Below are 14,327 nucleotides of genomic sequence, written 5' to 3'. Positions count from 1 at the left end.
AATCTTCATGTACTTAACACAGGAGATTTTAATGGGATGAAGCAACTCCATACAGAAGTATAATGGCAAGGTTTGCTTATTGAGTTGAATTAATGTTAATTATATTCTCATGATTTGTTTTATTTCCCAATCTTAACATCCTTGCTTGTTTGTGAATTTGGAGACATTCAATCACTTTGACAGCTCTGACAGCAGATAAGCCAGTGGTTTGATTTGACCAGCTTTCAGTGCACATCTGGAAGGGACCCTATAGTTTTCATTAGAAAAGTCACTTTACTATTTTGGACTTCACTGGTCAGCGGGCAGCAGCTTCCAGCAGGAAGGTTACGGCAGAGACCACGTCCAGGTAAGAGCAAGCTTAAAAAGGCAATCAACTCGTCAAAGATAGACACAAAATGCTGGAGTAACTTTCATGGGGCAGGCAGCATATCTGGAGAGATGGAAAGGGTGACGTTTTGGGTTGAGACCCTTCTTCAGACTAATCAACTAGTCATCTCAGGCAGTTCACTGGTCAGTGGAAGATCTGACCTTTTTTCAGCTGAGCCCTAACTGGTATTTTATAAACATTTAACACTATTTATTTCCGTTGTTCTTTATTCTACTTTCAATAATGCCAATATTCCTTGAACTATTTTCATTGCCTCAACAACTTGTCCTGCCTTCAAAAATAAATGTACTTAGATTTGCATCTCTGCTTATATGCATCATTTGAAATTGTACAATTTATTTTTAATACCTCACTTCATTAGTTCTATGAATATGTAAAACTTCACATGTGTCATGTGCTTGCCTGTTTTATTGATGTATTGATGTGGTCCTGAAATCCATTACAGGTGACCTTCAAGGGCCTGTCCCACTTGGCCGTCATTTGCGCGTCATGCAGGTGGCACACGAAGATTTTGTGAATACCAAAATCCTGCGGCGCCCAGCGCGACCGTGCGTCACTGCCTACGTCACCACGCACCATGCGCGCGTACTGCATGCCATGCACGCGTAATGCACGCCATGCGCATCACAACGCACGTGTCGTGCGTCGTGTTGCATAAATTATGTCGCATAATTTATTAAGCCAAAGCTGACATGTCAAGTGTGACTTTGGTACATTTTTTATATTATCAGATGACAAGATTACTCAGAAACTTGATTAACAGTAAATCGAGGTCTACAGTATGGAATTCATAAAGACAATTAGGTCACAAAGAGAATGAGATTATTATCCACAAATTAACAGTAGATCCAAATTTCTATTACAATGATGGGTGCACACATAATCAATAAAATTCCTGTTCGGCTTTGTCTGTGATTTCCTGTCACCACCTTAGCACTTCCACATCCATATTGAATTATTAGACCTCACTAGTGCTTACCCTACAATAATCACAAATAATGAATTCCGTAAGGGAACATTTCTGAAAACCCAAATGGCCTTAAAGTGGGGCTCACATGCACTAAGCTTTTCATTGTTTATTACATTCTCAAGTTTTGTATTATCTGTAAACATCATCCCTGTCTACATATAAAGATCAGAATGCATCAAAAAAGATGGCAGCTCCTGATATCAGTCTCTGGGAAACACCACAATATACAGTATGTAATTAACCAAACTGCCCATTACTTCTCCCCAGAGATGCTGCCTGTCCCGCTGAGTTACTCCAGCATTCTATGTCTATCAAGCAGATTGAATGTCAGACCAGCTGTTAAACAGAAAAGCCAATGAATGCTTGACTGATTGCAGCACAGAGAGACCATGGTCACCAAGTTTGAAAGGATGTTATTGCATTTTCCCTCCTCCTGTTTTATCTTTATGATATGGCTGCTTCCAAGACACAATTCATCTGACTTACCAGCAGAAACTTAAATCAAGCTCACAACTGCACTGTGGGAGTTTGATGAAAACATTATAATGTTCTGCTTCTCTATGACAGACTGATGTACACTAGGCAATCAACAACTAAATATCTCAATAGGTGTCTATGCAACTAGTTGGGACTGTGATTTGTGTTCTTAACTTTTCTCGGCCTGTAGTCACTGATTTGTTGTTTTTTTGCAGTGGTGGGAGATGAGATTAGTAAGGAAAAATTTGGTTCAGATCAATCCCATTATCTCTGCTTGTTTGTACAAAAATGTTACCTGATATATTGAGTGCTACCAGCTTTTTCTGTTGTTAATATAATGGCAGAGAACTGAGGTCCCCGTAATGCAAAAGCATCTAAACACGCCAAAATTATGATTTAATTGAATATAACTACAATATGAGGAGATAGAGAAATGCATGCATGATCCTTCTGAACCGAGGAATTACTTAATACGCATTCTAACATACCTGTACATAGATGCATAGCTGAGAAACAGTAATTTCTTATGGAAATGGATTACTTCTCAAATAGTTTCTTAACATGTCATTCTTTTATTCTGTGAACTATGTAAAAACGTATTTAAAGATATTCCTTGAAGATGGATCCACAAGAGATGGTCATGATTTATTCATGACAGTCTGCTATGGTCTCCATATTTGAGTTAATCATGCCAAATCAAAGTTTAATTTTTGCTGTTGTGTAACACTCTATATATAACATATAAAGGAAAATAAAGCATGACGGCTATTGTTTATGTATTCAACACCTGTTGTGAGTTTAATCTTGTAAATTGGTTCGGAATAAGCAGAGCTTTATTTGATATCTACTTCCGTCCTACTGAAGTTCTGAAGTGGAGTTCATGAAGCGCAGTTTAGTTTAGTCTATTATTGTCACGTGTGCCCAGGGACAGAGAAAAACTTTTTTTGTTGCGTGCTATCCAGTCAGTGACAAGACGGCATGATTACAATCAAGCTATCCACAGTGTACAGATATAGGATAAAATGAATCATGTTTAGTTCAAGTTGAAGTCCAGCAAAGTCTGATTAAAGATAGCTAATGGTCTCCAATGAGGTAAATGGTAGTTGGTGAAGGACGGTTCAGTTGCCTGATCACAGCTGGGAAGAAACTATCTCTGAATCTGGAGGCCTGCATTTTCACACTTCTGTACCTCTTGCCTGCTGAGAGAAGGGAGAAGACGTAGTGGCCAGGGTGAGACTGGCCCTTAATTATGCTGGTGGCCTTGTCGAGACAGCGTGAAATGTGGATGGAGTCAACGGAAGGGAGGTTGGTTTGCATGATGATCTCAGCTACGTCCACAACTCTCTGCAATTACTTGCAGTCTAGGATGGAGCTGTTCCCAAACCATGCTGAGATGCAACCCGATAAAATGCTTTTGATGCGCTTATGCTCTGACATTGAGTTTTTAGCAATGTTTAATCAATGATTAACTTCTACATCAATGTGTTGAATTGCTTTCCCCATCTCCAAATGAGAGTTGGTGGCAGGCAGGAGCAGCAGAGGGAAATGAGGGGTGAGCAATGGATGGGGCAGGGATCCAGGGGGAGGAATGTGCGGTGATAGGGGGCTGGAGGGAAAGGTGGGAAGAAGGGAGTGAGTGAGAGAACCAGGGTAGATGGAGCCATACACGGTGGAAAAGGCCCTTTGGCCCAACTTGTCCACACCAACTGACCAGATAGGAGAAAAAAGGGACAGAGGGGATGTGAGTTAACTGAACTTGGAGAATTCAATGTTTATGCCATTGGGTTATAGATTACACATGCAGAATATGAGGTGCTGTTCCTCTAGTTTGCAGTTGGCCTCATCCTGGCAATGGAAGTGGTCGAGGATGGGCAAATTCCAAGCCCAAGCCCTTTTGTGCTTTGTTCGAACAATGCTAAGGAATACTCCAGGATTATTCATAAATAATTATTTCTCGGAACCAACAGGATAGTAAAGAGAGCAGTGAGCAGAGAATCCATTGGCATTGTTTAAACGTTGTTAAGTTACTGTCACTTTGGTTAATAGCCACAGGTGCCAGATGTCAACCTTCAGCTGGTAATGAATGGCAGTAGTTAGAAGGTAATGAAGGTAGTGAAGCAGTGGAAAGCAAGAATACAGGAAACAGGGCACACTGAATTACAACGTCTGAGTAACATGTATCACTTCATCGAATGACAACTCTCCAGCAGGGAAACAGCCTATTGACGAGGTCAAAAGTACAGTCTCATGCAGTGCTGAGTCTGAACAAATGAGATAAATGCCTGGTTAACAATTTTTGGAAGCTTTAATGAACGAAGCACAACAGATGTGCAGATCTTTAAAGCTTTAAGTTATTCAATACCATGTGCTAATGAACCAAAGTGTACAGCAAGCATTTGAGCATGATAATATAGACAGCTTGACCCGCAACATGTCCAACAACTAAGAGGGAGACAAATTTAATAGTTAGCTCCAGATCCTGAGCATCAAGAATGCTTGTATCTTCCCACATTCGTACCGATTGTAATTTAAACATGTAACGTAAAATGCATGAAAAATGTTTGCATTATTAAACACATAAGCTGCATTATTAAATGAATACATGAATGAAAATGCTTCAGGATAGCAGTTGATATTCTAATCTAATTGTCTGGAAATTCATCTTCAGCTGCAAATACTTTTCTTATCATCATGCACAAAAATTCAAAGGCAGTATATGGAAACTGACATATTGTGTAGCAATTGAAATGCTACCTTCAGGGGATGCATTTCTTAATATGGTATTCTTAACTGGTATCTTTTTGCCTCACCGTGTCCCACATCGGTTTCCCCACACTGACAAAAATTACTCACAGCGGTCCCCCCATGCCCTCATTGACTGTCAACCCACAATCTGATGTGTCTGCAGGTTGTGGATTTGACTCATTCTGGCTGGGAGGGAGAACCGGAGGGGGGGGGGGGGGGGGGGGGGGGAGAGAGTGAACCAGGGTCTTTGCTGCGGGAGGCATTGCAGCAGGGGTGCAGAGGCTGAAGGTGGCCGGGTGAGGAGAGGGACGACGGTTCGCTAGACAATCCAGATGGAGGGGCCGGAGAGAGGTCTGGGGCTCACCTGTTCGGGGAATGCTAATACCCACTCCAAGATGGACGGGACTCACTTTTGAAAATCAAAAACCTGGCGATTCTCGTATGTCTCAGTGGACTACTTCTATACACTGACAATGACAATTAAAATTGATATGGCAATACGTTGAAATGCAAAGAAAAAATTCCAATCTCTGATTATGGAATGGAACCCACTTTAATGTACAATGTAGTGGCAGTGGCTCTCCTCATGCTTCGGGACTCTCATCCTCCTCCCTCCCCCCCCCCCCCCCCCACCCACCCCCCACCCCCCCCTCCTCAGTATCAAACCCCCTCCCCTACCAGCATCACCCCCCCCCAACACCCCACTCCTCGCACATCGGCCCCCCCACACAGGGACCTCCATTGCACTTCCCCCACCCCCCCATCCTCACAGCGGTCCCCCCATGCCCTCATTGACTGTCAACCCACAATCTGATGTGTCTGCAGGTTGTGGATTTGACTCATTCTGTTCCTGCTTGTCCAGCGAGGACCGGAGAACCGGAGAGGAGGGAGCCGGCGTTGGTGGACGCAAGAGCAATGGGCCGGTAAGAGAGTGAACCAGGGTCTTACCCTGAAGGTTGGCTGCGGGAGGCATTGCAGCAGGGGTGCAGAGGCTGAAGGTGGCCGGTAGTGAGGAGAGGGACGACGGTTCGCTAGACAATCCAGATGGAGGGGCCGGCTAGAGGTCTGGGGCTCACCTGGTTCGGGCGCTGCTCCAGAAGACTGAGCCCACTCCAGAGGACTGGACGGGACTGGACTTTGAAAATGGTGCAAAAACCTGGTGATTCTTGCTATCGGTCTCAGTGGACTACTTATATAACCATATAACAATTACAGCATTGAACTTTTATTCGCCTTACATCTCAGTGAGGAATGTGGAGGAGTCACTGTGGTGAAAGTTCATGTTAAAATGTATTTTGTGTGTTCCATTGCTTTTTATATGTATGACTGACTTGGCAAATAAAATTCCGCATATATTGCAAAACATACTTGGCTAATAAAGTATTATTGTATAGTATTGTATAAACAGTTGGATGTTTAAGATTGTCTCTGCAAATTCAACAGATCTGATGGGCAGGAGGCAAGGCCAATGAGAAACATCTCATGCTTTCTGAATAAAAGAGTCTGATTGCCTGGCACCTTAACTTCAAAGCTGGAACATCACAGCCATAGTTTATACCATCTACAAGATACACTATTGCACTTCACTAAAAAAAGCTCAATAATAGAATGCACAGGAACAAGCCCCTTCAGCCCACTGAGTCTATGTTAATCATCAAGCATCCATTTACTTCAATCTTGATCCTCTAGATGGGTCATGACCCAAAACGTCGCCTATCCTTGTTCTCTAGAGATGCTGCCTCAGTTGCTCTAGCACATTTCCCCAAACATGACTTCTTTTAACCCGAGGGACTAGAGTAGGAGTTACCAACATACTTCATTTCCCATCCCAGCCTGACTTGGTTCTTTAATCTACACTAGATTAAAATCTTGAAACTGCAAATTTGAGTAAGTGTTGTGCAACCACATTCTCAAGGACAATTACATCTGGTCAGGGAATGCTGGCAAGTTGCTGTGAGGCAATAATTAAAGGTAACTACTCTCAGCCTTGGAGCTCTGTGAACAGAAGTGGGATCAAAGGAAATAATTTACAGTCAGTTATGCACAAATATCCCAGGCAAACAGCAAATACCTTACTTCCAGGGCAACTCATTATATAAAGTTGCCATGAATGTGACCAATTGAAATGAGGGGGCAATTGAATATATAGCTCTGACCAATGCATAACAACTGAAAATGGTCATGATGGCCATGAATGCAGAAATCACACATCCCGGATTATTTATGTGCATTCAGTACTAAAAGGATTTACACTCCATCAGCATGCTTTGCTGCAGGAACTTTCTGCAGGTGTGTTAATAATTCTCCACAGTTGCCAAGATGCACTCATTGTGCGGTCGTCTACCTTGCCACAGACAAGTGGACACAATGCTTGTCTATTCAGAGACAAAGGTTAATACTTTACATCTGTCAGGGTTAGCTCTGCACTGCGGGGATTATGATATAATCCTGACCTCTGGTGTCTGTGTGGGGTTTGCACATTCTCCCTGTCACAGTGGGGCTCCCCTCCAAAGATAGACAAAAAATGCTGGAGTAACTGAGCGGGACAGGCAGCATCTCTGGAGAGAAGGAACGGGTGACGTTTCGGGTCGAGACCCTTCTTCAGACTGAGTCAGACTTTCCGTCTGAAGATAGGTTGAGACCTGACAGGTCACCCATTCCTTGGCAACCCATTTACTGGTAGATTAATATCTACTATATATTACTGCTTAGTGTAGACTAATGAGAAAAATAATTAAAGGCCATGTATGAAGTGGAATAATTTCAAGACCAAAGGGAAATATGAAGAGTAATCGGACTAATGAACCTTCACTGCATGTGGTCAGCTGTTTTTTTCAATACACATGGACATATATTCCTTTAAGTATTTTCCACAATTTGACATGCCATGATATATTACACACTTTTTCTGCCTCCCCAACTACATTTACATTTAGCAGCTTCCCTTTGATGCCTCCTGCCAACTATGCTTCTCGGTAACTAGGTGGTCTGGATTTTGGAGTTAGCTGAAGGAGGGTCAGAAGAAGGGTCCCGATCAAAAACGTCACCAGTCCATTCCCTCCCCAGATGCCGTCTGACCTGCTGAGTTCCTCCAGCACTTTGTGTTTTGCTCAAGATTCCACCATCTGCAGTTCCTTATGTCTCCTTTGGGAAGTAACCAGGTTTTCTTACAAAGAACACATTTGCTCTGCACTCGATGTCTTCCTTGAACATCTTCCATTGGTCTGGCACTGACTTGCCTGCAAGGAACTGCTTACAGTCCACATTGGTGGGATAATTTCTCAGAATGACCTATCGTTACCCTTTTCCAAAACTACTGCAAATTGAATTATTAGACTAGTTGAAATTTCCCATTATTTGTTTTTGGACATAGAAAATTGTCTGCACATTTCCTCTTCTAGCCCCTCAGACTGACAGTGCAAATGTTATAGTACCTTTATTGCTGTTTCTTTTGGCCTAGACAATCTCACTGGTTCCCTAACATTTGGGCTCTCATGTATTCATCCAACATCAGGAAAAGGGGGGGAGAACAATAGGAGGAGCCGGCGTATTTTGGAACGTTGCCAGCGACGTATGTGGCCGCTATTTGTATACGGTGGGTATACAAGCAAAGAATCTCACTGTGCCGAGTCACATGTGACAATAAATTATCTTATTCCATCCCACCCCATCTATTAAATTAATTTTACATCTTCCTAGGACAGTTCAACAGTAGTTTACCTCATTAAGGTGGTATTTGTTTCTTTCAATGTGTCTTTTGAAAACATTTTCCAGCATCCTGTAAAAGTATGGAGAAAAAAAAAGAGAGATTTAATTTAATTTTAATTACAATTGCACAATTATGATTGTGTTGTTGGGGCCTATTAAGATGCAGCGAGTAAGATGTTCATTGTTCATTTGCTGGTACATATGATAATTAAACACACTTGACTCCTGAGTCTACATTAAGTAAAATACAAAGTGCTGGAGGAATTCAGCATCTGTGGAGGGAAATGGACAGATGTCATCTAGGGTTGGGAATCTTCTTTAGACTGATGGAGTGGAGGGGAGAAAGCTGGTAGGGGTGAGGCAAAAAGCCACCCCTTCTCCTTGCTCCGCTTTACCAGTTTTTTTTAAAACAGGAATTCCTCCAGTACTTTGTTTCTTACTCAAGATACCGGCATTTGTAATCTCTTGTGTCTTTTTTGCACTTGACATTGCTCTCTTTGTGTTAAAGGCTTAGAGGCAATTTTGTTGGTAAAAATGTTGTTAATATGATGTTAATGAAGTTGTCTATGTGAAGGTTTTCAAAACACCCAAACCTACAATTAGCAAGAAGATCACGAGCAAAGGACACATTGGGACACCACCACTACTAAATGCAAGTTGTCACTGCAAACTATCCCAAATTGGTAGTGATGATAATGAAAGAACAGCAATCTCTATCTAAATTCAGGAACTCTCACACCAACAGAACCATTGACTACATGGACTGCAGGTGTTCAGGAAAGAGCTACACTTGCGGACAACTTACGAGAGAACTTTCCTGCTCACTTTCTGTGAATCAAAAACGTGGAGCAAGTCCAGTTCAATTGATGCTCCATAGATTTTAGGACCAAATGACCCAGGTAAATGGTCATCTGCTGAAGTACCAGTGGTGTACCTACCACCACATTCAAATCAGTACAAAGAAAACGCTGAGTAAGTATATTTTGTGTGTTATACTTTACCAAAAGTTAAAATTAGCATGCATGATGAAATACTCAGATTGACAGAAACAGATGAGCATTCAATGTTTTTAAAAAAAAAATCTTCTTGGGAGACAACCGTGTCCACCAATGCATATCATCTGTGGAGGAAACAAGTGTGCATGTGTTTGGACTAAAGATTGTCCTATTTGGTGTATGGCAGTCCATGTCTTTAATTCATAGCTGGAAGATTACTCCTCTGGAACGTAGTTACATTTGTAGCTGAAAATTACAATTGTAAATTTGTAGCTGGAAAGAAATTATATTAACTTACTTGTTGGAATGATAACCTCTGATCAATATATCATCTGTTACTTCTCTGAGAAACTGTAAATATTTCAGTTCGTTATCCCTGAATAAAAGCATGATATAAAAAAAGCAGCATTATTAATCTGTGCAACAGTTGATCAAACTGACATGGTTTGGTCAGATCCTGTTTAAATACTGTATCCAGTATGGGCACTACACCTCAAAAAGGAAAGACTTGTAGATTCTCCAGATATAATACCAGGCTAAAAAAATGTTGACCAGCCTTCCCCTGTTCTGATATCATTTACTCTGGCGATTTAAAAAAGCTGAATCCAATGTTTTTTGCTGTATCCTGCCACCCATATTGATTTAATGTAAATGTTCACACTGCAGTGTTCAAACATTGTCTTTGTAAAACAGAAGAATCAGAGGAATATTTATGTGGAGGAAGTGTAGGCGGCGCGACTCTCGTCAGCAGCGGCCTCTGCAGCCCGTCCGCGTTTTTATTATTTTTCGTCTATGTTTCTATGTAGTTTTGTTATTTTTTTGTTGGTGTGTGTGTGGGGGGGGGGTGGGGGTGCAGGGGAGGGAGGGGGTAACTTTTAAATCTCTCCCTGCACGGGAGACCCGACTTTTTCTTGTCGGGTCTCCGTTGTCATTGGGGCTGCAACAAGGAGCGGCCTCCAACAGGAGAAGACCGGGGACACTCGTGCCGACGACTCACCTCACCGTCGCGGAGCTGGCCGAGTCCGGAGCGGGTGGAGCGGTGGTGGAACGCTGCTGCTGCTGCGGCCCGACCTCCGGAAATTCGGAGGCTGCAACTGCGGGTCTGGCGGACGGCGGCACTGGGAGCCCGCGGGTCTCTGGAGGGAGACCGCTTTTCAGGGCTCTCGCAACGGCGACTTCTCCCGCCCGAGTTGCGGGGTCGAAGAGCTCCTGGAGCGGGGCCTGACATCACCGCCCCGCGTGGCTGGAATCCGCGGGACTCTGCGAGCGTACACGGGGGCTCAAACACCAAGACCCGGTGTGCGACCTCGCACCACCCGACGTGGCTTTAATGGCCGCGGGACAATCGCCATCGCCAGCCGGGGGCTTTGACTTTGACTCTGACATGGAGGGGGGGGGGGGGGGGGGCGGTGGAGAGATAAGTTTTTTTGGCCTTCCTCACACCGATGTGATGGATGTTTATGTAAATTATGTTGTGTCTTGGGTCTATTTGTTTGTAATGTATGGCTGCAGAAACGGCATTTCATTTGGACCTCAAGGGGTCCAAATGACAATTAAATTGAATCTTGAATCTTGAATCTTGAAGTGACATCCTGTCATATCTTTGGTGAAACTCCATGAAAAAAATACAGCCCGCGATGTCTTTCCTGAAGAGGTTCCTAATATTCCTCGTGTGCTAAGTAATTCAAAAGCAAAGCAGAGCAGATTCTAGAAAATGTAAATGGTGGAACAAATACAAGAAAAGCACAGCATCTGTGAAAAGATGAAGAGACCAACAGAATTAACATTTCAGACTGATGATCTTTTGAAAGGATTAACCAACTAACCAACCTGATCTCCCGGTGGCCCAGCACTTCAACTCCCCCTCCCATTCCGAATCCGACCTTTCTCCATGGCCAGAGTGAGTCCCACCGCAAATTGGAGGAGCAGCGCCTTATATTTCGCTTGGGCAGTTTACACCCCAGCGGTATGAACATCGACTTCTCCAATTTCAGGTTGTCCTCGCTTTCTCCCTCCTTCCCCTCCCCTTCCCAGCTCTCCCTCAGCCTGCTGTCACCGCCTCTTCCTTTCTTCTTCCCACCCCCCCACCTCCACATCAGTCTGAAGAAGGGTCTCGACCTGAAACGTCACCTATCCCTTCGCTCCATAGATGCTGCCTCACCCGCTGAGTTTCTCCAGCATTTTTGTCTAACTTCGATTTTTCCAGCATCTGCAGTTCTTTCTCAAACAAATCTTTTGAAAGGAAGTAATTTAACTTTGAAACATTAACTGTGTAGGTGGGCCATAATTCCTCAATCCTAGTGGTGCTTGCAGGCAGTACTGGTTTACAAATTCTGGTGTTAACATGCTTGGTTTTACAATCTATTATATGGCCAATTGGGAAGTCATTATACATTCCGTATTTATTATACAAACGTGAGATTTAAAAGTCTGCTTTACCATGCCAACATTGATTTTGCTAAAGGTGATCTTTGCATTTTCTTAGCCAGTCTTGTAGGACTGCATTGCTGCATTTATAAACAAAAACAAAATCACAAATCATATAATCCATTAAAATAATCCCAATAACTTTACCCTGTGGAAATTTAAAGAGTTTCTTCAGTAATTAAGTTAAAAAGAGCCTAATTTAATAATCATAAAAATGGCTGGTTAAAGTATTTTTTACCTTGTGGAAAAATTATGCTAATCATTACATGAAATATCAACTGGACATTGCAGGTGGGAGTTCTCCAGCACTGTATAAGCATCTTGTTCTACTGCGCATGCATCCTTTAACCTACAGCTTTACTGTAAAAGAGGTCACTCAATATTAATTGTTTTTTAATTGTACACTAGGGTTGGTTGCAGTGTATGTAGAATGAATATAATTTTGATAATGAAAAACTCTACCAGGTAGAAATCTATCTTCTTCATTTCACATCTCCACCCACTACAAGAAACATGCCAAAGTACTGCAAGAAGTGTCAAACTTGCAGCAGAAGCTGTAACAACAGTTATCAAGACTGGAAAGCAGAAGTATTGTTATGTTTGCACGTTAAATCTAGATGGTAATTTGGTAAATGTACGAGCATTGTTACGAATGCCACTCTCTCGGATGCTGCGGTTAAACCTCAACTCAGAGAAAATGCCCAAAGAATTAAACAACCATTTGAGATTTTACTAATATGGAAGCGTTGAATAGCATAAAACAGGAAGAGAACATTTGATGAATATTTCAGAGAATGATACATTTGGTCCTACCCCTCTGGTCTTTCTCTCAATCCTTCTCATTTTCATTCCTCCAAGTACTGGTCCAATTCTCTTCTGAAGGCTATCACTGAATCTGTATCCTGAGATTGTTCCATCATAGATTGTCTCCAAATTCTGCATTAAAGAGCATCTCCTTACTGCATTCGTTGCTCCTACTATCTCAGTTAGAATCCTCTTAAACTGCTGATTCAAGCAAGTCCTTCATTTTCTGCAGTGGTACAAGATGCACTGAACCATGCAGCTTATCATTTGTTGCCAAGTGATTTGCTGCGGTTCTCTGCTCCCATGGGAAATGAATAACTGTGGAGATTGCCTCAATTGGTCTATGGCATGGACAAACACTGAGAATTTTCTTTGAGGTATAGATTCTTGAATCAGTTCTCACAGATTCTCACGACTGCAATATCAACATTAACAAAAGCTGACCATAACATGAAAGAGACAGCAATGGTTTTAGAGCTTATTTGTTGCTCTATTAGCTGAATTGTAAATCTTTATTGTCATTTCCTGAGTATTCGCATACTCAGAAAACAAAAAAAAACGTTTCTCAACCAGTGTCCGTTCAGTTTTCGTTACAAAATAAATAGCAATTAAAATTAAATGTATTCATCTAAAGGTGATTGGAACACTGAGTCCATGCCAACTCTCAGAGCCAGTCCATTAATTCAATTTACAAATGTATTTCCCTGTTCTCTCTGTCTCACAGACCTCCAGTCTACTCATATCCACCTACCATCGACCTGCAACAGGGTAGATGCGAGAGGAAAATGGAGCACCCAAGGAAGACTTGCACAGTCACAGGGAGAACGTGCACACTCCACATTGACTGCAACAGAGGCAAGAGTGAATCCTGGGTTAGTGAAGCTGCGATGCAACAGCACTACTTGCTGCACCACTATTCCGACTTTGTAATTCGTTTTTCAGTAAACTTTCAGCTTTTTTACTTTCTTTTCTCTGTGGCATGTAAAACTTTGGCAATTTAATCGTCGGCGATGTTGTTTATCAGACAAAAAATTGCCATTCTCCCCCTCGCTAAATGCACAATTTGCTGGTATGTGCAGCATTGTACTGCTTTTTCAAAAACAATTTTAATAGGTTTCAATCGTACCAAATTTGGAAGTGAAGTGTGCAACCAAAGATGAATTGTGCAGTCATGTTACAGATAAAACATCAGAATGTCAGAACTTGTAGTTGATATTGTTTGCCACTGTCTACATCCAGATTTACCTGAACAGGGGCTTTGTCTGTATTCCTGTGGAGAAAAAATATAAGTTATTAGAAAGATGAATTTGAATGTTTGCATATTGGGATACAATTTCATGATGCTTAGCTCCAGCTACAAATTTGAAAGACATAACAACTTGCCTTAAATGTTTCCCAGTCCCATGTAGATCCAATAAATGTCCCCTGCCGTGCCTTTGCTTATTAGCGATTCCTTGACTTGACATGGTTCACTAATCTTCCCTAGCAATGATCTGATCTTGTGATCCTTAGCTGCACATGCCTTGGTCTTATTAGTCTTCACAGTCTCCACCACAGCGATCAGAGTCCCTTACACCTAATTAACCTTTGCTGGCCCCATCCTCCACCCTCGACCTCCCTTGCTCTAACCTGCCCTTTCAGCCTTACTAGGACTAGTCCACCAGCCTTTGTTGAACCACAATGCCCTGGCCTTACTTACCTCAAAGGTCACCTCTGACCTTCATTTGCCTCACTAGCTTTTTGATTTGGCAATACTAGCCTTCTTTCACCCCTGATTGGTCCTGCTGATCTTTCCTGGTAAAAGTAGAATGCG

At 42.3% G+C, this 14,327-nt stretch overlaps 1 protein-coding gene across 1 annotated transcript in view; it reads right to left on the bottom strand.

The window, feature by feature from the left end:
* Positions 1 to 14,280, bottom strand: part of LOC129699725 (spermatogenesis-associated protein 7 homolog) — a 32,680-nt gene extending 18,400 nt beyond the window's left edge. Inside the window, exons 1-4 of the mRNA XM_055639748.1 lie at positions 13,760 to 14,280; positions 11,723 to 11,790; positions 9,582 to 9,659; positions 8,301 to 8,358 (exon numbers count right to left, since the gene is read on the bottom strand). Of these exons, the coding sequence (XP_055495723.1) occupies positions 8,301 to 8,358; positions 9,582 to 9,659; positions 11,723 to 11,760 (174 nt within the window). The 5' untranslated portion in view covers positions 11,761 to 11,790; positions 13,760 to 14,280. The remainder of the gene's footprint in view (positions 1 to 8,300; positions 8,359 to 9,581; positions 9,660 to 11,722; positions 11,791 to 13,759) is intronic.
* Positions 14,281 to 14,327: the final 47 nt, after the last annotated feature.

The sequence above is a fragment of the Leucoraja erinacea genome, chromosome 8, assembly GCF_028641065.1.
Source record: "Leucoraja erinacea ecotype New England chromosome 8, Leri_hhj_1, whole genome shotgun sequence".
NCBI lineage: Eukaryota > Metazoa > Chordata > Chondrichthyes > Rajiformes > Rajidae > Leucoraja > Leucoraja erinaceus.
Note: the sequence above shows the minus strand (reverse complement) of the source record. Positions and strands in the feature narration are given on the sequence as shown.